Here is a 20,155-nt window from a genome sequence, read left to right as displayed (position 1 = left end):
ATATATATATATATATATAGACACACACACACACACACACACACACACACATGTACATATACATATATATATACACACACACACATATATGTACATATATACATATATATATATATATAAAATCTTTATTTCGTATCGGCGATATTCTTAGTCGCGTGATTGTGAATGAGAGGAATGAGAGAATGCGAGCGGTATGAAATTAAAACACTAGAGGTGAAAGACTAACGTAATATATTCTGTTAATATATTATTATAGTTAGAGAGAAAGGACAAAATAACAACGGAACGCCTGTGTGTCCTTAACGTGTTTGTAAGAAAAAAAAGATTTATAGAGAAGAGACCCATATATAGCCGAACGTACCGAAGCAGACATATGACTCTTTCGAAATTAATAAAACTTTACATATAATGGTGCTGCCAATATTTGTAATAATGAATGTAGCGTGATTACTCGATTCTTAACGAACACCTGTGTAACATGCAATATGTAAAAAAAAAAAAAAGATCGTAATTATTTATTTTTTAATAGGTACACTGGTAAGTAACGTTTTCCTAAATTTCTCAACTAGTTTTATAACGAACGATCCGCACTCCATTTACCGAATGGACACAGTGTTGAATTATTCAATAAAGATCATTGTTTAGATGTAACATAGTTTAGATCTCTCTCTCTCTACATATATATATATCCTCTCTTTTCAGTAATTATTATACTATACAGCGTCACACGCGGATGTTGCGTGTGGGACGAGGCAGGCGGGGGAGAAGTTGGACGTGTAGAATAAGATCTCGGTATAATCAGACGGTATAAATCTCTTGTCGTCTTGTGTGTCTATTATTATCATTATCGAGAATACAAACGAGATCCACGACTAGTCGTTGCCCATAAAAGAGGACGTGGAACACACTTCGTGTGAGATCTGATGCTTCTAAAACGCGAGAATTAGAAGACCGGTGTATAGCATTGCAAATTACTCCGCTTATTGCGATTCCGGCGAGAAGTAGGCGAGATAGTCAAGGCTCAAGATGCTCGCGAAGTACGTTGAAATAAATCGACACGAGCGGTTGAGCGGGTGTGTGAGATATTCTGAAAACTTTCCTTAACGAATAATCACATAACATTAACGTGACACGTGGCCTACTTTTTAACTACATCATCTTGTCGTTAACTTCACGGCTGTTTCAATCGATTCGATCTTTTTATTTCCACGTATCTTTCAAGCATTTCGAGCGTGCATTTTCTCGCTTCTGACGTCATTGGTCGAGAAGGTCGAGGCGAAGAAGCGCGAGAGCCTTAATAAGACTTCACCGAGCGACGCGTCCTTCGGTAAGTCTCCGCCCGATCGTCTCCCTCCGTTCTCCTTTTTTTTTTCTTTTTCGCGCGAGCATTGAATGACGATGAATTAAGAGACGCGTAAATGCACATTAAATTAGAATAAATTAGACGGTTTCGCAAAGAGCGTTTTAAAAGCGCGCAGTTCGCCCTTCTGGTGACTAGTAGCGGTAACGATAGGCTCGGCCGTAGTTGTACACGGACTTGCTCTCGATGGGGTTGCAGGAGTACAGGGCGTCGCCTCTGGTCCCGTCCGGACATGTGCAGACCGCGATGTGACGTCGGGGTGTGCACGTGGCGCTCGGGCCGCATTCGCGACCGGTGCACGGGTTCCTGCACGTGAAGTCGATGCACGCCCGGTTGTCGGGGCACTCGCTGTCGGTGAAGCACTCCCCGCGCTGGCAGCTCGTCAGGGCGTTGCCGATGTAGCCGGTGGGGCACGTGCACACCGGCCTCTCCTTGCCGGTGTTGTCGTGGCCCGGCGTGCAGATCGCGTTCGAGCCGCAGGGATTCGGCTCGCAGAGATCACCTGAAACGACGTTCTTATAGCGCGATCGGCAAATTGAGTACCGGGCTAATAACAACGTCCGGGAGTCGATCATGAATCTTTCCCTCCGAGAGTAAACTCGTGAAAAGTAAACATTTCCTAATTTGAGAGCCTTTGGAAATCACGCTCACTCTTCACGTTTCCGTCCTGGGGAAAAGTAACGTGATCGTTGCCCGGACAGTGAAACCGGAGAGAGATTTTGCTTGCGATTAATTTGGCTTGCAATAAATTTTTGCCGGTACTTCGTTAACTGAAACACATCGAGACCTGCACGGAGAGATTATAACTTATTATAAATTAAGGCAGAATGCCGAGATGTGTGTCCCTCAGTTTCACACAATTCTCTCTATAATAATTTTCACTATAAAAATCTCTCTCCGTGCATTAACAAAATATGATAGCAGATATCATATTTTGTTTATCTGGATAGTTTCTTTGCGCTTCCCACTCAAGAAGAGTAATTTAATAGGTGATCTGACGCTTACGCGGCTCGAACAGTCTGCAGCTCACGAAAGGATTGCCGGTCATGTGTTTCGGACAGCTGCAAACGGGCGTGATGGCGCGTAGGTGGCAGTCAGCGTTCACTCCGCAAACACCGTCGCACGGGTTCACGCATTTCTGATAGAGACAGGCGGGCTTGCCCGCCGGGCACTCGGAGTGGGAGATGCATTCCGGTCGGCATGAGACGTACGGATTTCCCAGCCACGTCTGGAACAGAACAGGACATTCATTCGACTCGGTGTGCCGTCATCGGCTCATTACGTCAGACCTCCTCTGCTCCTTTTACGTAAGACTCTATCGAAGGATAAAGCATCCTCTCCCCTATTGCAAGAGGAGAAGAAGGGAAGACACGATACCTTTCCAGATAATATTAAGGAGGTTCTAACATTTGACCAAATATAAGTCTGTAATATATACGTGATACAAAAGTTAATCGAACTACCAATGCGCGACAGGAATTTCAATAATCTTTATCATAACGTTTGCGAGATATTTAATTATAAATTTTTACGTGTGCAAGCATAGATAAAATATCAAATTTCTTCTAATTTGATATATTTGCGCATAAGGGGGAAAACTATAATATCGCGTGTATATATTTACTTCAGCTTTGTTTCAAATTAATATTTACTTTTTCGTTAGTGAAATAAATGTATAGAAGAGAAATTTTGCTTGATAAATAGTTAATTTACGAGAGGCAGCCTTGACGCGCCACTGGAAATACGACACTTCGCGCTAGAACGTCCTTGAGACGTCCTAAGGTGTCTAAAGGACATCTTTGAGACGTCTTTTAAACACACGTGTTGTTTGGGTTCGCTCACCTTCGGGCAGGTGCACCTGCCTTGGTGATTGACGACTTCGCACTCAGCGTTCTCGCCGCACTTGCAGGGGTTCTCGCACTTGAACGACGACGAGCACGCGAGATGATGAGGGCACTCGCTGTCGCTCTCGCACTCGTGGCGACACCCGGTCAAAGGCGAGCCTCGATAGCCCGGCAGGCAAGTGCAGACCGGCACCTCGTTGATCACCTCGCACTGGGTGTTATCTCCGCACGGGCTCGGCTTGCAGGCGGCTTCTGCGTCGCAATTAAACGTCGATGAGAAGACATTTCTGGATTACGGCTGTGCTCGAGATAAATCGCGTAAACACGAATAAATTTACTGAAGATTCAGATTAAATACGTAGATTCACACTTTTCAAGTTATCCACTCGACGCTTCCGAGTGGGAGAATCCACTCTGCACAAGCGAGAGGTCACTCGACTTCGAGTGTCGGCTGTCGCTCTACTTTTCGACTGGGATTTCGCTCGAAGAAATCCAGGGGGTACTTGAAGAGAGCGTCCACCAAGTAACGAGACGTTCGAGTCGAAGTAGATTGCCTTGTTCAGAGGCTAATTTTACGTACGAGGATCCGCGACGTGGCAGCTCGTGAACGGATCGCCGACGTATCCCGGTATACACACGCAGGTGCCTATGTGGTTTCTGGTGTTGCAGTTCGCGTTCGTGCCGCACAGACCAACGCAGGGATCGACGCACCTGTTGTTCGTGCACACCTTGTCATACGGGCAGTCGTCGTTGACTGAAACAGACATATCGTTCGAATTTGCCAGACGAGACGAGTATCCTTGCAAGTTTCTCCTTCTAAAAGACGTCTTAAAGATGTTTTTCCGGGCCTCAGCAGAATGGCTGACTTATCGGTTCCAGACAACGTATTTTATGCCTTAAGTCTTTGTCTTAGATAATGCAATGAGACCGTTTTGTGTCTTGAGTCTTACATTAAAAAGCCTTTCTGTTTAATGACAAACAAACTTTTTATGATTAAAAAATAGAAGAATGACAATTTATGCAAAGATTCAGGGCATAGAACCATTGTCTTAAAATTACAAGTCAGTCAATTCTGCTAAGGCCCTTAGATGGCTCTAAAATAAGCTAAGATAAGCAAAGCATAAGTTTCCCAGATAGCAGGAGCTCTTAAGAGATGTTTTAAAAGCGCCTGGGAGAAGTGTATAACGTAACTTTCCCCTGAAAGTGAAGTATACTTGTACAAACCTAGCAAACACCAGCAGTAACATAATATCAATGTTACAATTTCCCAACAGTGTCATTATTACTTAACATGCTTGTTATATTGCACTTACTTGTTGCATGAGAAATTTTAACATTAATGCTACGTTGCTATTAGTTGGTGTTTATTAAAAATAAAATAAAATAAATGTCTGTTAAACGTCGCTAAGACATCTAAAACAAATAGAAGACGTCTCTTAGAAATGTCGAAGACATAAAAATAATAAGACATAACAAAAATAAGACGTCTCTCAGAGGTCCTTGAGACATCCGGATGGAGTCTCTCAGATGTTTCCCAGACGTCTACAGGAACATGTGCTGTACGGGAAGTACTCACTTAAACATTCGACTCGCACACAGCGCGAAAGCGGGTCTCCCATATGTAAATTCAGGCACGAGCACACCGGTCGTCCTTCGCTCATGGTACATCTCGCGTTGGTTCCGCATGTGTAGCTGTCGCAGCCGCCTGCACACGGGGATGCTGGTGAGTCAAGTAACAGCCCGAGTCCTGCGCTCGATTTATGTTTTGCGTAATACGAGCGAACGAGTACTTACCGGACGCGACTATTCGCGATTGGAGGTACTGACTGCCGTGGGCCAAGGCGGCGAACAGAGGCAGGAGCAAGACTGCGGCTTGCGAGCGGAGAAGCATCTTGACGCCAACTTTCCGATGTACCTGTCGACAGTGGAAGATGACAATGACAATGAAACGGAGGATAAAACGTAAGACGAGTATAATTCGACCGAGCGAGCGTCCTTCTCCGAACCGTACGAGCAGTATTGTACAGATGCATTTTTCGAAGTAACTACCCTTACAGAAAAGTATTATTGCCTATGATAAAGTGAGAAATTATCGTTGCCCAGTAATTTTATTACTTGTATACGAATAATAAAATTACTGAGCAATGGTAATTTATTACTAGCCGATCGTGGGCGGTAGTACTTTTCTGTAAGGGTAGATACGGATACTGAAAGGGAAATGCAAGTAGATACAGATATAGATGTAAGTTTTCGAAGTAAGTAACTAGATATAGATACATATACCCTGAGAATGCATCTAGATATATTTCATAAATTATATATTCTCATAGTGCATGTATCTATATTTAATTATTTACGTTTGCATTTGTATCCGTATCTACTTGCATTTCCCCTTCAGTGTCAGTATTTAGTTACTTAAAAAATGTACCTATTGTACCGTGTACGAGACACACGAGAGAAATTTGATTATAGTGTAATTTTATTACTTATCGCGCGAGACCTCCGAAAATCGTCCGGGGACGAGACTCGAAAGTTTGGAATTTCGAAGAGCGCTCGCGCGACGAAGGAAGTCGAAGCAGCGGCTCTTACCTTGTGAGACGCGCGAGCTCGTGCCCGGTGCTGATGCGGAAAGGACTAACCGAGCCGACCGCGGTCGCGGAGATGATGAAGACGAAGAGACGAGGCTGGCCCCACCATCGGCGACCTTCGGCCCCACTTCGAATTTCGCCCACGTGCGATTCCGATTATTTTTCAAGGTGCCCGATAGACACCGCGCCCACGTGTGTTTGTAAACGCGTTCGATTCCGAATCCTTAATTCGCAGCCGTTCTCCCGGCCGATTGTCGAACGCGTCATTACTCCGAGGATCTTTCTAATGGACCGTCACCGTCATAAATGTCACGGGTGAAAGACGGTCGGGACCGTGATTGGGCGTACGGCCGAGTCCTAGCAGAAGCTCCCGAGAGTGACGTCCGGGCAGCGATCACGTAATTTCCCCTTAGGGCGGAAACGTGAAATGTGAGGAGTTTCGCGTGAACTCGATGATCATGTAACTTTGCGAACTGTGAAAATGTGAAACTTCTGCAATTTTTGAATTATTAATTGAGAAAAACCTTTATAGACGGCTATTTTTCATAATTGTTAATAACTCAAAATTTTCCGCGGTTACTTGTGTCAAATGGTAGAAACTTTTTCATTCATACTGACCTAATGACGAATGTTCCACTTATAGCGACAGTGATCCTGTATGTAACCTTTTTGGAATCGAATAACACGGTGTCCCAATCCGAAATATTGATCAATCCGAATCCAGTGATTTCACTTTCCACACATCTAACTACGTAATTGCTGTGTGATACGTGAAAAAAATGTACGAGAGATCAGCGAAGAGTGAACAATTCAGCGCTCGAAATTACACGATCGCTGCCGTAGGGGGACGTAACTTCTCCCTAGAAGCGGAAAATAACGTGAAAAGTTTCCACGTTTTCATCGTTCGAAATATCATATGCATGATCGCTAATTCACGACTGTAAAACATTACACAATCGTCGAATTCGTGTCGTCGAACTTCCCGCTTTTGGCGTTACCGTTTTTAGAAAAAGAAAAGAAGAAGTTACATAATCGCCAGTCTCCGAAGAAGTGAGACGTCTTTCAGGAGTTCCTGTTCTACCTGCGATCATTCGGCGTGTTGCAACGACAGCTCGGCCCGCGTGTGTACAGCCGATAATGCGAGCCGATCGGTCAAAACAAGCGTATGACTAATCGCGCCGCTGCAGTTTCCCATGCGGAGTCTCGCGACGAGCGTATCCTTTCGCGCCAAACATGGCTCTCCAGGGATAGGCGCTCCCGATCAAACTGCAACGTCGGAGTAGATCCGGCACGGATCCGCCGGTTACGGCCGTCATATATCGCGCAGCGTCGTCTCCTTGTCGGACTTCGAGAGAAAATCGCGGCGCGAGGCGAGAATGTGGCTCGAACGAGATAAGAAGAAACGCGCGGGCGACGGGCGAAAAAAAAAAGAGCTTACCACGTTAACGGGCCAATATCATTACCATTTTACGGGCCAATATCATTACCATTTCTTTATCTCGAAAGTCCGCTGTTGCAATTCGCGAGAGAGACGATGCTTCGCTGGTTACTCGTATATTCATCGGATTTTCGTCAAAATTTTGCCCGTTAACATCCCGGGGGAAAATTATTGTATATAATGATATAAAATCACGTATGAATTTTGCCCATATATGTGGTTACATACATGATCATATATGATCACATATGTCTATACGAAAAAAGAAAAAATTATGCTTTGTCATTTAATTAAATGTCGATATCACGTGCCGTCGGAAGCACGGTGGCCAGAAACATTTTTTTCGACTACATTTGCATGTAACTTGCAAATAACAGTATTTTTTTTCGTTGCGGACATACATGATTATACATAGTCATATATGGGCAAACTTCATATATGATTTTTTTTCCCGGGACCAGAACTACCGAAGCGGTCAAAATGGCCGGTTTGTAATTTTCTCTTGTAAAAGCTACTCCAATTTCTAATGGCGCATTCGTTGAGATCTTCCGTAATTCTTGTTGCAATATGTATGCGAGTAAATACTTTCTCCTTTGCATTGCGTATTTCTCTAAAAATCCCATTTAAACCGCCCCGGCAGGAAGGTACATGTTAATCGTCGGTAATTCCAATGTTAATGCTCAACGAGCCGAGATTCTCGTTCGAAGGACGCGTTCGCGAGGACCTGTTTGCGAGCAGTTCCGCGAGCGAAATAAAGTCGAACATCGATTTACGATTCAGTCGAAATTCAAAACATTCCGCAATTTAATCGAACGGAGTGTCATCGGGATACTGTTCGGGCCCGATCGGGTATACAATGCGTCATCGTATATGCGATTTATGTCGTGTATTTATGAAACTTTGTAAAAATGCGTATACATAAATCTTAAATAAACGGAAAACACATGAGGAGCACATATATACATACACATATATATACGTATATATGTATACGCGTACTTGTATATATATATATATATTTATATATATAGTACTACACCGTACACAGATCGACAAATTTCTCTGTACATGATGGAATCCGACGAAACGAGAGAAGTGATTCGTATCCGGTGTGATTTCTTTTTACGGGACAAACGTGATGTGTATTTACGCCCTATCCTCTCTACGTGCGTGTACCTCGTATTCGGCGTCCTAAAGTTTCGGTGTGTATAATTACTCCGTCGCAGAACCCTGTTATTACACGGCGACGTTAATCCGGCTTAGTGCACAATCATAGCGAGCTCTTGCATTGAATTGGAATATATCTTTTAGATAGAACAATATATTTTTTCTGATAGAACAATCCGTATACGAGTAGTTTACCAACTACGGTTGTTATCAAACCGAACTAACCTTGCCGTGTAAATAAAGCCATAGTGTAGTCTTGTGTTAGAATCACGATAGAAGTCGTACAGAAGTCAATCCATGGTCGAACCGGCAATTTGCGCGTTATCGTGTGTGCAAAACAACATCGAATCTTCAAGCGAATAATTACGTATTTATATAGCGAGGTTCGAGCTGCCAACTTAATCTCGATTAGGCGCGCCTCGCTTTATCTGCTAGAGGAAGGGGACTTCTTCACTTGGATTTATCTCTCAGGAACTCCTCATAGGCGGTCGCAATCTCGTCGTCGTAATTGTAGTCTACGTCATCGAGTGAACTGTGAACATTGCACACGCGAGATTAAGCGCACGCTCCGGGGCCGGGTTGTTTTAATTTCTAGCAACGATTAATCGTGTAACAACGGCGATAACACATTTTACTTTGTAGTAACATGTTACTACAACACGTGACATTGTAGCAACATATCACTCTAAGGTCGTTCCTCGCCCCCGAAGAAGGGAACTGGAATGTTAACGGGACGTCGGAAAAGAAAGAAGAACGCTGTACTAATCCGGAAGCCAGATCAACAATCGCAGTGACAATTGCGACAGTTGCATAACAATTGTCGCAATCGCGTTAATTTGTAGATATTTAAGATCTATCTGAGATTTCTCACGTACTCCTGCTCGCCGCCTATGTGCTCGTGGAGAAATTTGCTCTCCTCCTCAGTGAGTATGATTTGGCCATCAGGACCGTACACCAACGCGTCGTCCGACAATTGGGGTACTACCGAGTTCACTTTCGATGAATTGAACGCGTAATTAGACGCGCCCGGTTCAGTCGGTACTTGTTGCACTTGGTACGACAATGTAGCGTTGGTCTTGGACGTGTCAATGTGAGACGGATCCCTGCCCCAATTGTCGTTTCGCAACTCGTGCACGCTGTGTACCATGTTTCCCACTTGCGTGTCCAGTTGTCCCCTGGTCACCAGCTCGGTCAACGCTCGCATCATACTTTCGAGCTCTGTACTCTTGCTCTTATCTTTCTCTAATCTCTGCCCTGCCAACTACGTGACGCACCAAAATTCGTCAGAGGTATGTGACGGCAGTAGGAATGAAAAATTGTCGTTAAAATTGTCACCGTGACTCCGGCTTAATAACAACAGTAATTAGTGAGCTCTCGCATTTAATCGGATGTATATTTTTGGATCTAAAAGAATATACCAATCGGGTGCAAGAGTTCACTAATTACGTTTGCCACTAAACCGGATGAACGTTACCGTGTAAATAAAGTCTATATGAAAATCGTCGCTGTGATCTTACCTTGAGCGCTTGGCATATGTATTTGACGATGTTCGACGCGGGTTTCTTTAGTATCTTGGTGATAAATTCTATTAAGAGTCCTCCTAGGGTAAAAGCGAAAGTCTCGTCCATCTGGGCGACCAGCTCGGCTAAGAATAATATCAGTCCGTGACATTTCTTTTGGTCATAGCTATCGTCGGAAGCACGCTGCCACTCGAACTCTTGCATACGAGCCTCTAACAGACATCTAATATCCAACAGAAGTAGCACTGACTCGCATGTTTTATGGTTCTGAACACTTTCTGCGTGTAGACGTACAAACTCGTATGGACTTACGAATAATGTAAGATGTCTCTAAATAACAATTGCTCGTCGGGTTCCGAGGTGTCGTCGAAATATGTGCAAAATCGAGCTCCGTTGTACCGAAAATTACTTTCAGCAATGGACTGGGAATACAATGGTGCAATGAGGTAACACGCGACACTCGAAATTTAGAATAAAATATTGGGTTGTTCGATAAGTTCGTGTTCTCTTAAAATGTAATCAATGTATTAGACTGAGAAGCAGTCAATGGCCACTAGTGGCCATAGTTACAGAAGAACAATACATTATTCAATCAAGTTATAAAAGTGTCGGCTTGAAATTTTTGTAAAAATCTCCACAAACTTATCGAATAATCTAATAATATTGTATAGAAATTACAATAGTGCACAAAATTACAATAGTATATTTTCATAATTGAAAAGCTTATACGGCTGTTTGTATAGTTAAAAAAGAAACGTACCCAATCGATGATGTTTGTAACAAATGTTCGTAAGTAACGCGTGTTGCCCTCTCTCCTAATATTGTTTACAAAAGGTGGTATGAGATTGCCGAACTCGCCAGGACTCGAAGTCACAGTATACATGATCCTCTCAAGTTGAAGCATTGTAATATTATAATCATCTACGTTCACATCTTCTTGTTCCTATTTGAGACATTCTTAGAACATCACAAGAACATCTTGCGCTGACCTCACAAAATCAAATGGGATTATATTCTCACCTTGACCTCGGAGTAATTTTGATAATTATCGTAATTTGTATTGAGGCTGTTAGAATTATTTGTTTGCAATTCTAAGCTCTGTTGCAAAGATATGTCATGAGTGTTATCTTCTATTAGAGCTAGCCCAGAATTTACACTAGGTGGTGCTGCACGAGCTGCGTCGATTCTGTTTTGTACACTCTTTGGAAACTATCGGTAGATCAATCACAAGTCAATTGATATAGTTTATTAACTTTGTAAATACAATTAATTACTTATAATGATGATATAAACGGATATAAAGCTACTTTTTTTACTTACCTTTGGAATAAATACCGCAGCATTTGCTGACAATTTTGACTGTTTCTTTCCCGGAGTTTGCTCAGACTGTTCTGAGCTCCTCGAAGGGATGGAATCTATGTACAAGTGAATAATTTTACTTTCAAATCAGTAAAATCAACAAGGTTATACATATTATATAAATAATGTTACAACTAACCTAGGGATTGATTACTGGACATAATATGTGGTCGTCTAAGACCCATGTTGTCTGTTTGCAGCCAAGATATACTTCCACGTCCTAAACCTGACATCTTTGCTTCTCTATAGACATCCTTCTTTTCTCCTTCCAAAGGATCCATCCTTCTCTAAGAATGTCTTAGCAAATGCTGCAAATATCAAACACAACTAGATTAGATAAGGAATAAACATGGAATAGCTTAATATTTAATATTAATAAGGACGATAAAATTCGGTATTTATAACCAAACATAAACCAATACATTTAGCTAGATTCACATACTGACTTATCAATCAAGCCAACATCTTTAAATTCATTAAGTCAAAATTTTTTCAGAATGTGTTTTGATTATTACTAATGCACAATCATTTGTATTTTCTTCATCGTAGATAAGTTACTGTTTATCGTGAAAATATATCGCTCTTAGATAAAGTATCGGTTCGTGGTTCTGGTTATCGTCGTTATTCTCCTTTATTTCCTTACACAACCCAATAAGTTTCAGCGAAAATAAGTTTTGCGAAGTCGCGTTCAACTAGAAACTGGTTTGAATTTAAATTCAACTTCGGGTCGGAAAGCAGGTGCGGCGAAATAACATCTGTTTTCCGCTCAACTCAAATGAAGTCTAACTTAACCTAACTCGAATGTAACATCGACATCAGCAGTTTCCTATTTTACGACCAATCACTCATACGAGCCCCACTACTGTACTGTTTCATGCGAGAGATATCTTTTGATAATTTAAGATACCGAAATGAAAACGTCTTTGACAAAATATAAAATTATAAAGTATTTATACGAACGTACAGACCGGCGGTCGTCAGGAAAGGAATTACACCGTTAATCGCACGACCATAGACCGAATTTGCATTTGTATTTTCTGACAGCAAAATCGAGAGCTATTACGTCACACGCAACATATCGAGAATAGGCTCTACTCGACGTTCGCGATGATCGGGTTCGTTTTTTGGATACTGTCCCATTTCGGTTGCATTCCATTTAACGCTCTCAACGATCGTGAGCATAGGCCATGTTCATAATGTTCAATCGCATTGGTCGATTTGTCGAATTGACCAATGCGATTGCACACTATGGACCACGTCTATGATCCCGATTATTGTGAGCGTTAAATGGAACACATCCTTAGTGTAGCGAACAATTTGTTCGGGGGGGATTGTGTATCTCAAAACATAGTGAGAATTACAAAAGTGAGGGAATTTACTAGAATGTTTATAATTTCATTGGTCAACACCTAGTGAGTTTGCTCACTGTCGTAATTTCCATTACATTTTGAGATAATCGGCCCTCAGAATTTAACATCCAATAGGAGAATTCATTTTTCAGGATTCTTAGCTAGCAATATTTTTGTTTTTAAATAATACTAATTCTCCTATTGAATGTCGGATGTCGGATAGTGTGAATGGCTGTGTGTTCACAGAGAAAATCGTTTGTAATTATTTTAAAATTCATAAATCTGATTGTTGTATTTAGATTTGACTGAGATTAAAGTTCATATTTTGAATTCATTTTTGTGCGATAAAAGTGCCTGTAAAATTGGCGTAAGAATCACTTGATTGGTTGAGAAGCTAAATTTTAGAGACTTTTATCGATAAATGTAAGTTCAGAATATGGATTTAAGAGCATCCACCAATCAGATTTATGAATTTAACACAGTTGCAAAGCTGATTTTTCTGTTGAACGCAGCCAATCTTGTACTATGGTTAATTCACTAAATCTAGTTCGGGACAAATTGTTGCTTTAAAATATAGTATATGCGAGCTGCGTTTTAAGACTCTATTCGACGAATAAAGTAACTTTTAATTAACCAATCATGATAAAAAAATCTGCTCTTTTGGTCCTGACTGGCCAATTAAATGCTATTCTACTCGTCGAGTAATATTTTGTAACGTAAATAAAATACGTTCCACTTAACGCTCACAACGATCGCGAACTTAAGCCGAATTTATGATGTCCAATCGTATTGGTCAATTTGACCGATGCGATTGGACATCTAGTCATGGTCTACGTTCGCGATCGTTGCGAATAATTCAAATGGAACGCCAGTTCACTTAAACGAACATTCGGTTTCATTGAATCTTCAGTCGAGCTAAAAAGAACGTACTTTCATCGTGTCGGGAGATACGTGCATCGTGAGTTATGAGAAATGCTTAAAATATTGTTGACACATAAAATAATTTTGTTTAAAGTTGCATGAAAGTGGCAGTGTGAATCGTGGATCGCTTACGTGTATAATTAACATGGATTCAGTTAATTGCCGAAGGGGTCCTAGCAAAAGGTTAAATTTGGTACTTTGTTTTTTCTTTTTATTTTGGAAACACAGTTTTAACGTAAGCTGAAACGTTCTCGACAACTATTTACACTTACTTCATCTATTTTAGTAATTTCGTCGACGAAGATTCCACTTATGCGATGATCAAGCGTATAAAGCTGGAACCAGAAGCAATGTTGTCACAGGAAGATGATATCATGGCACAATTGCAACAAGATAGCTCTGACTTGGAAGTTGAGCCCAGTTTCACTTTAGAAGGAACTACAAACGACGACGAAGAATGTCTTGTCGCAGTATTAATGCAGCATATGGAGATTAGAGAGCCTTTATCTACATTAAGAAGCCTGTTAGAATCAAAGCTTCAGATTGATTTGTCAGATTATTCGTTTTGGTTACAAGATGCACAGATGGTAAAGAATAAAATATTACACCGTGATTTCTTCTCAGTTTCAAATTTATAACATTTTATATTGTGTTTATTACAACAGTTGGAGAGTGATAAAACCTTAGCAGCTCAGTGCATCGAGGGACAAGGAGTGGTTCAAGTTAGCATAGAAATAAAGATCACAAAAGAAGGTGAAAGACGTATCAACATTGTTGATGTTCTTAAGCCTGCGGAAAATTATGTCGAACTTGAGGAAGCCAATTGTATGTTTAAGTTTAGATTATTTCTGTGAATGAAAATGAGATTTTCTGGATTTAGCAAATAATATATATTCTGGTTTTTTATGAAACAGCTCCATTGCCTGCCAAAAAAAAGAAACGGCAAATTATGAGATGGATGGTAGACCCATATTACAAAAAAGAACAGGTAAAGTACAATAAAAAAGAATATATAATTAATAGTATATTATCAGACAAACTTTTCCTCACTAAGATTAAAATTATAGTATCCCAATATCTAGCAATAATAACAATATTTTACAGTCAATCTTTCTTAGCAGTTGCAGTGTTGAGTGTTAATTGATTAAAATTTTAGTTAATTCAAATAATCTATTAATTAATAATCGAAATTAATCTCATACTTGCAATCGTGAGTAATTTAATTGATTAATGATGTTAAGCAGTGTAAAATTAATCGAAGCAAAGTAATCGATTAACACTTAATTGTTAATTTTAATCAACTAAAATTTTAATTAATGCCCAACACTCATCAGTTGTATATTTTTATAACTTTCAATATTTTTTTTTTGAATGAAAGAAATGTTCATATATTCTGATGTTTTGTAGAGAAAACTTTCCATTTTTTTTTTCATTCATCTCAACATATCCATATGTTTCTCTAAAAGTACATATTATATTTTTTCCCATAAGGATCGTTTGAAGATACCAGCTGATCCAAGAGATTGGGCAGAAGCACACGTTAAACACTGGCTGCAGTGGGCTGTTCGACAATTTAACTTGGTATCCATACGGTTGGCTGACTGGAGCATAACTGGGGAGCAACTGTGTGACCTTACTCTGAAAGACTTCCAAGCTAAAGTGCCTGTTGACCCTGGAGATGTATTTTGGACGCACTTGGAACTTCTGAAGAAGTGCAAATTTGTCGGTACGTTATTGAAAGGATATCCTTGGCATGGTGGGCCATTTAAAGGTCAAGAAACAAATCATTTTCACAAGTCTGGAATTTAATTCATCTCGGTGATATCACACCGTTTTTTCTCGCAGCCGTAATGCAAAAGGATGCGCCAAACGATGAAAGCGATGTAGAGAAACCTATGAAGATGCGAAGTCCAAAAGCTGCGAAATCACGATCGACGGTGGACCAACAGGCGCATGTAGTTGGTATGCCACTGGATAACGCCGACTCTACCACTTTCACTTTAGCCACTTCCAATCGATCCGTTAACAATGGCCAAATACAGTTGTGGCAGTTTCTATTAGAATTACTGACCGACAAAGAACACAGAGATGCGATTCAGTGGATCGGGACCGAGGGAGAATTTAAGCTCAATCAGCCGGAAGCGGTCGCACGATTGTGGGGCGCACGCAAAAACAAACCGTCGATGAATTACGAGAAACTGAGTAGGGCGCTTAGATATTATTACGACGGCGACATGATCTCGAAAGTTCACGGTAAACGGTTCGTCTACAAATTCGTTTGTGATTTGAAGCAGTTGCTGGGTTATTCGGCCGCGGAGCTCAGTAGGCTTGTTGAGGAGGAAAGAAGATATACTTGATAAAATCGTCTTCTCATGTGTATTTCCATAGTTACTACTGATAGAATAGCTCTCTTAATGTTTCATTTAATATAATAACTCCGCTGCGAATAAGCGAGTATAATACGTTTTTTATCTTAATATATTTTATTTAACGTAGTAATTTGAAGATACTTGAGGATACTTGAATAATTGTGCGCGATGGACAATTACGACGTAGCAACAGAAAAACTATATATCAAAGTAGTTACTTCTGAGATAACTTTTCGTACTGACTGAAGCATTACGTCACGTTATTTTTGCGTTATCTGAGGATTGGAACGAGCAAGGTTATTGGGATAGGTTATTTTAAGCACATCATATCAAGTGGGGAGGGGAGGTTGCGAGCATGATCACTTAAGTGCACGAAGTCAAATACAATGGCATTATTTACACAACACTATATAGATCTATTTTAACATAAATTAAGAAAAATTAGATTATATTAAGTATTTTAACACACGTGCGAATTTAATCGTATGAAAGTTTTTTGAATGAAAACGCAGAAGTGACTACTTCCATGTTTATTTTACACCGGCAATTATAGGATGAAAGACTAGATACAGATATGCGTATGATGAAACTGATAATTCTTCATATCCTCTGTTTCTAAGGCAAAGATTCATCCTCTTTATTGTATGTGTACAGTACATACAAATGTAAGTATACGAGCATGTGTGTACATATATTTATATATGTGTATAAAGACTAATCAGGAGGACACGCTTATTATAATACGCATGTATGTGTGTGTTTTAATAGGCGTGTCTTCGATTATTACAATCTTTTTGCAAATGCCGAGGTATTATCAATATTATTTCTTGAAGTCACAAGTTATGTGAGATCAACTTAAAGATGTTACACTGTATAAATGATATAGAAATATGGTTGAGAGAAAACTGTTAAATTTACAAGGGAACATTTAGTCGCCAACAATCGTATATTTTTATAGGAACGTGCGTTAAAACACACACAAATTCGAAGTTGTATATCTAAATATATAAATATTTTGTAAAATACGCTTTGATATGATGATAAAATATTGTAAATGAAGCATTTGAATAAATGACACATATCGTTGTGTGTTGCAAAATATTGGCTCGTACCATAAAATTAAACTTAGAAATGTATTATTTATAGCAATGGTGTGCCAATTGATGTTACATTATAGATATGTGTATCATACAAGACGTAAAAAGAAACGATTAACAATGTTTTTTTCTTTTCTTCATACGAGCGGGCGTACGCGTGTGCGTTTATGCTTGTACGAGAGAATTTTATTCCGCATTATCTTTTTTGGGCGATGGAACTTTAAGTGATATCGCATGCATTAACACTAATAGAATTACTACGTTGCGCCAGATTTACGAATTTTCTATATAGCACACCTGTAATTTTATTTATACGTTAATTGTAAATAATACCACACTCGTGTATCATTTATATCATATAAAACTTAATCATTTATTTATTTAATTTATAACATCAAGATTGAAACGCAGTTACAATGGAAAAAAGATTGCAACGCGTATCTCGACGAACTTCAAAATGCACCCAGTAGTTTTCCAGTAGGAAAATTATTTTCTGGGAATTACCAAGGAAGAACCTATTCTGTTGAACACGGGATGCGTGGCGAGACTCGTTGAAAAAGAAAAAAAGAGTTACAACTTTTTTTCCACTGAACATACAATACAAGACGCTTCAACTCTATTTGAAATGAAGTCATGCGATCGAGAAGTGTCTTTTCTTACGAATGATGATTTCGACAATATTGTCGTTTATATACGACGCATGCCTCTCTCATTCGATTCTTTGAGTTTTACGTACACACACGTGCACACACCAAAACTTGAATATAGAACTCAACTAGTCAACGAGTATCGTGTGACGCAAGCCGTTCGTTCTTCAATCTTATGACGTATCGTACAACGGAAATAGACGCGGAATACGTGAGTGCACCGCGGCAAAAGTTGTCGTGACACGGTAGCCGTTTGTATCTCTGTTGTTAGGACTGACTTTTGATCGGCAAAAGGCAGCACTCATCGCCAATACCAGAGAATCTAGCCTGTGAGATATCGGTCGCGACGTCACAAGTTAGGGTCTCAGGGAACCGGCGACGCGGCAGGCTTTACAAATCAGCCCGCCCGCCATTGCCCTTTTTTCTTTCTTTTTTTTTTACCACGCTCACCGCGCTCATACTCTCTCCGTCCCGCCTTTTCTCTTCGTTCTGCCTTTCTCTCTCTCTTTTTTTGCAAGAAGATCACGTGCAAACGGTATGCTTTATTTTTTATGCGATCCTATGTCGCTGCTCTAGTTAATTTCTTTCCAATCACTGTGCCAAAATTGAGCAGATTTCAGCAACGAAGTGGAAGAGACAGCGAGAGTATCTACAAATTGTACGGTTCAAACTACAAATCTCGCCATCGGAAGAGTTACGTTCTTATCATACTTATCATATACTCGAGATCTCGGATTCGAACGAGACTCTATGAAGATCTAGCAAGATCGCGCGCGCTCGGAGAACAAGAAACGAAAGAGCCGATGAGGGAATAAAAAGAAATGTTACCATCTTCATTACGCAATCGTAAGAACGAACGCTCTGGACGGAGAAGCGCGAATTCCGACAGAAAGTTTTCTCTCTCTCTCTCTTTCTCTCTATCTCTTTGCATAGGTTTAAATCGAGAAACGAACGATCACTCGAGCCTTCTTACTCTCGCAGGAGAACGACAGATCGTCCCTCGACGCTTCATTTCGCGGGGCACATTCGCACCGGGAGAGGACGCGGCCGTACGCATTCGCACTTCGACGAGCACCACGCACGCATCCGCGTACTTCGCGCATCGCATTGAGGTCGGTGCACACTCGTGCACATTCGACGGCCCTCCGAGATTCTTATCCTCCGCGGATCCCGATCCCCTGCCGAGACATCCCCGCAGCACGTTGCAGCACGTCGCGGCGCCGACGACCGGGAAAGTTAGCAAGTTGTACAGTGGACTTCGTATCTCGCGAATTTCCATTCCCTACTATACAACCTACTACCTCACCCAGGCGTCGTCGCGAGCCTCTTCCCTCCACCGTTGCTCTCCATCGGCGTTTCTTCTTCTCTCCTATATTCCTTCTCTCTCTCTCTCTCTCTCTCTCTCCCTCTTTCTCTCTTTTCCTTTTATTTTCTTAATCGGACACCTCTCGCACACAGTCCGCCTCACAATTTTCTCCCGCATTAATTTACTCGAATTTCTAGGGGAAACCTCGTGTCCGGGCTGCGATATTCGCTTGATAATCGATTTCACAGAGCCTCTGTACATACAATCCGCAATCGGCAATAATCCCCCACGTTTCTCCGGCGGCTCGAATGAAAATCGAGGTACATTGACATCGGTTCACGCTGTGCAAATACACCGCTGTATCGCATCTATTAATTATAACGGACACTTGGTTCTAACGGTACCTATAGCGGTATGCTTCTTGTTCCACGACAAAAGTATCTTACGGATCGTTCATAATATCGTGCACGAAGATCGATGCGCGCGAGCATCGACGAAGCGGCTTTACGTTCGGATTACATGCGGTCGCCTTAAATGATACATTCTCGAGACCGACGACGCACGTCTCGCTCGCGATTGGGTTTTTAACGGTTGGCAAATTCAAAATGCCGCGCCTTTTTCACGCGAGAAAATCACTCGGCAAGAAGCCTGTCGCTGATAACCGGAAGTGCCGCGAGCAGTCGGGAGAACAGAGGGGGTGATGGTGACGATAATGGTGGTGGTGGTGGTGATGGTAGGTGGTGGTGGTGGTGGTGGTAGTTGGCGGTGACAGTGGTGCTGGTGGTGGTAATGGAGGGGTAGTAGTAGGAGGAGGATCCGTCGAAAAGTTTTAACGCCGGCCTGACTACATGTACCGGTAGATAGGAGCTTGCGGTATGCATATAAAAAAGCCCACAAGTTCGGATCTACGGGTTAGTGTCATCAAGTATAGCCGATAACTATCCCCTCGGATCTATTCCACGTAGACGGTGCAAGAATCCTCGCGTGCCTGGCCCACGTCGAGTCGAGAGGGATCCACGCAGCTCGCGCTCGAGTCGGCAACACCTGCGAAGTCGAAGAGAAATCTTTATAACTCTCGTCGCTTCGTGAGACGTAATTGCTATTATTTCGAAGCGCAGCGCGTCTTGCTAACCACCAGGATTGTCTGATGCATCATCACCATGCGTTACCATCAACGCCGTATTATCATC

The 20,155-nt window shown here is 41.3% G+C and overlaps 3 protein-coding genes across 7 annotated transcripts; 1 reads left to right on the top strand and 2 right to left on the bottom strand.

The window, feature by feature from the left end:
- Window positions 1–214: 214 nt before the first annotated feature.
- Window positions 215–6,941, bottom strand: LOC106743640 (neurogenic locus notch homolog protein 1). Its single transcript, XM_014617677.1, has 7 exons — window positions 5,794–6,941; window positions 4,999–5,119; window positions 4,781–4,909; window positions 3,785–3,958; window positions 3,203–3,456; window positions 2,366–2,588; window positions 215–1,862 (listed from the first exon to the last, which is right to left on the bottom strand). Exons 2-7 carry the CDS (start codon window positions 5,093–5,095, stop codon window positions 1,495–1,497), a joined length of 1,245 nt encoding a protein of 414 aa, XP_014473163.1. The 5' UTR covers window positions 5,096–5,119; window positions 5,794–6,941; the 3' UTR covers window positions 215–1,494.
- Window positions 6,942–8,099: 1,158 nt separating this feature from the next.
- Window positions 8,100–12,404, bottom strand: LOC106743639 (polyadenylate-binding protein-interacting protein 1-like). 4 transcript variants are annotated; one of them, XM_014617674.1, is made up of 9 exons: window positions 12,237–12,404; window positions 11,416–11,584; window positions 11,238–11,332; window positions 10,938–11,126; window positions 10,678–10,860; window positions 10,230–10,339; window positions 9,915–10,140; window positions 9,273–9,658; window positions 8,100–8,929 (listed from the first exon to the last, which is right to left on the bottom strand). In XM_014617674.1, exons 2-9 carry the CDS (start codon window positions 11,555–11,557, stop codon window positions 8,848–8,850), a joined length of 1,413 nt encoding a protein of 470 aa, XP_014473160.1. In that variant the 5' UTR covers window positions 11,558–11,584; window positions 12,237–12,404; the 3' UTR covers window positions 8,100–8,847. The 4 variants fall into 4 exon arrangements, with proteins under 4 accessions (XP_014473160.1, XP_014473162.1, XP_014473159.1 ...); XM_014617676.1 differs by having other exon boundaries at window positions 12,245–12,404; XM_014617673.1 differs by having other exon boundaries at window positions 12,241–12,403.
- Window positions 12,405–13,535: 1,131 nt separating this feature from the next.
- Window positions 13,536–18,905, top strand: LOC106743667 (DNA-binding protein Ets97D). Of its 2 annotated transcripts, none has more exons than XM_014617731.1 (6): window positions 13,536–13,729; window positions 13,833–14,133; window positions 14,212–14,371; window positions 14,461–14,534; window positions 15,038–15,272; window positions 15,392–18,905. In XM_014617731.1, the coding sequence occupies exons 1-6, from the start codon at window positions 13,692–13,694 to the stop codon at window positions 15,901–15,903; spliced, it is 1,320 nt and encodes a 439-aa protein (XP_014473217.1). In that variant the 5' UTR covers window positions 13,536–13,691; the 3' UTR covers window positions 15,904–18,905. The 2 variants fall into 2 exon arrangements, with proteins under 2 accessions (XP_014473217.1, XP_014473218.1); XM_014617732.1 differs by having other exon boundaries at window positions 13,536–13,739.
- Window positions 18,906–20,155: the final 1,250 nt, after the last annotated feature.

Source organism: Dinoponera quadriceps, unplaced genomic scaffold (genome assembly GCF_001313825.1).
Source record: "Dinoponera quadriceps isolate SergipeBrazil2010 unplaced genomic scaffold, ASM131382v1 scaffold1115, whole genome shotgun sequence".
Lineage (NCBI taxonomy): Eukaryota > Metazoa > Arthropoda > Insecta > Hymenoptera > Formicidae > Dinoponera > Dinoponera quadriceps.
This window is presented reverse-complemented; position numbering and strand designations above follow the sequence as displayed.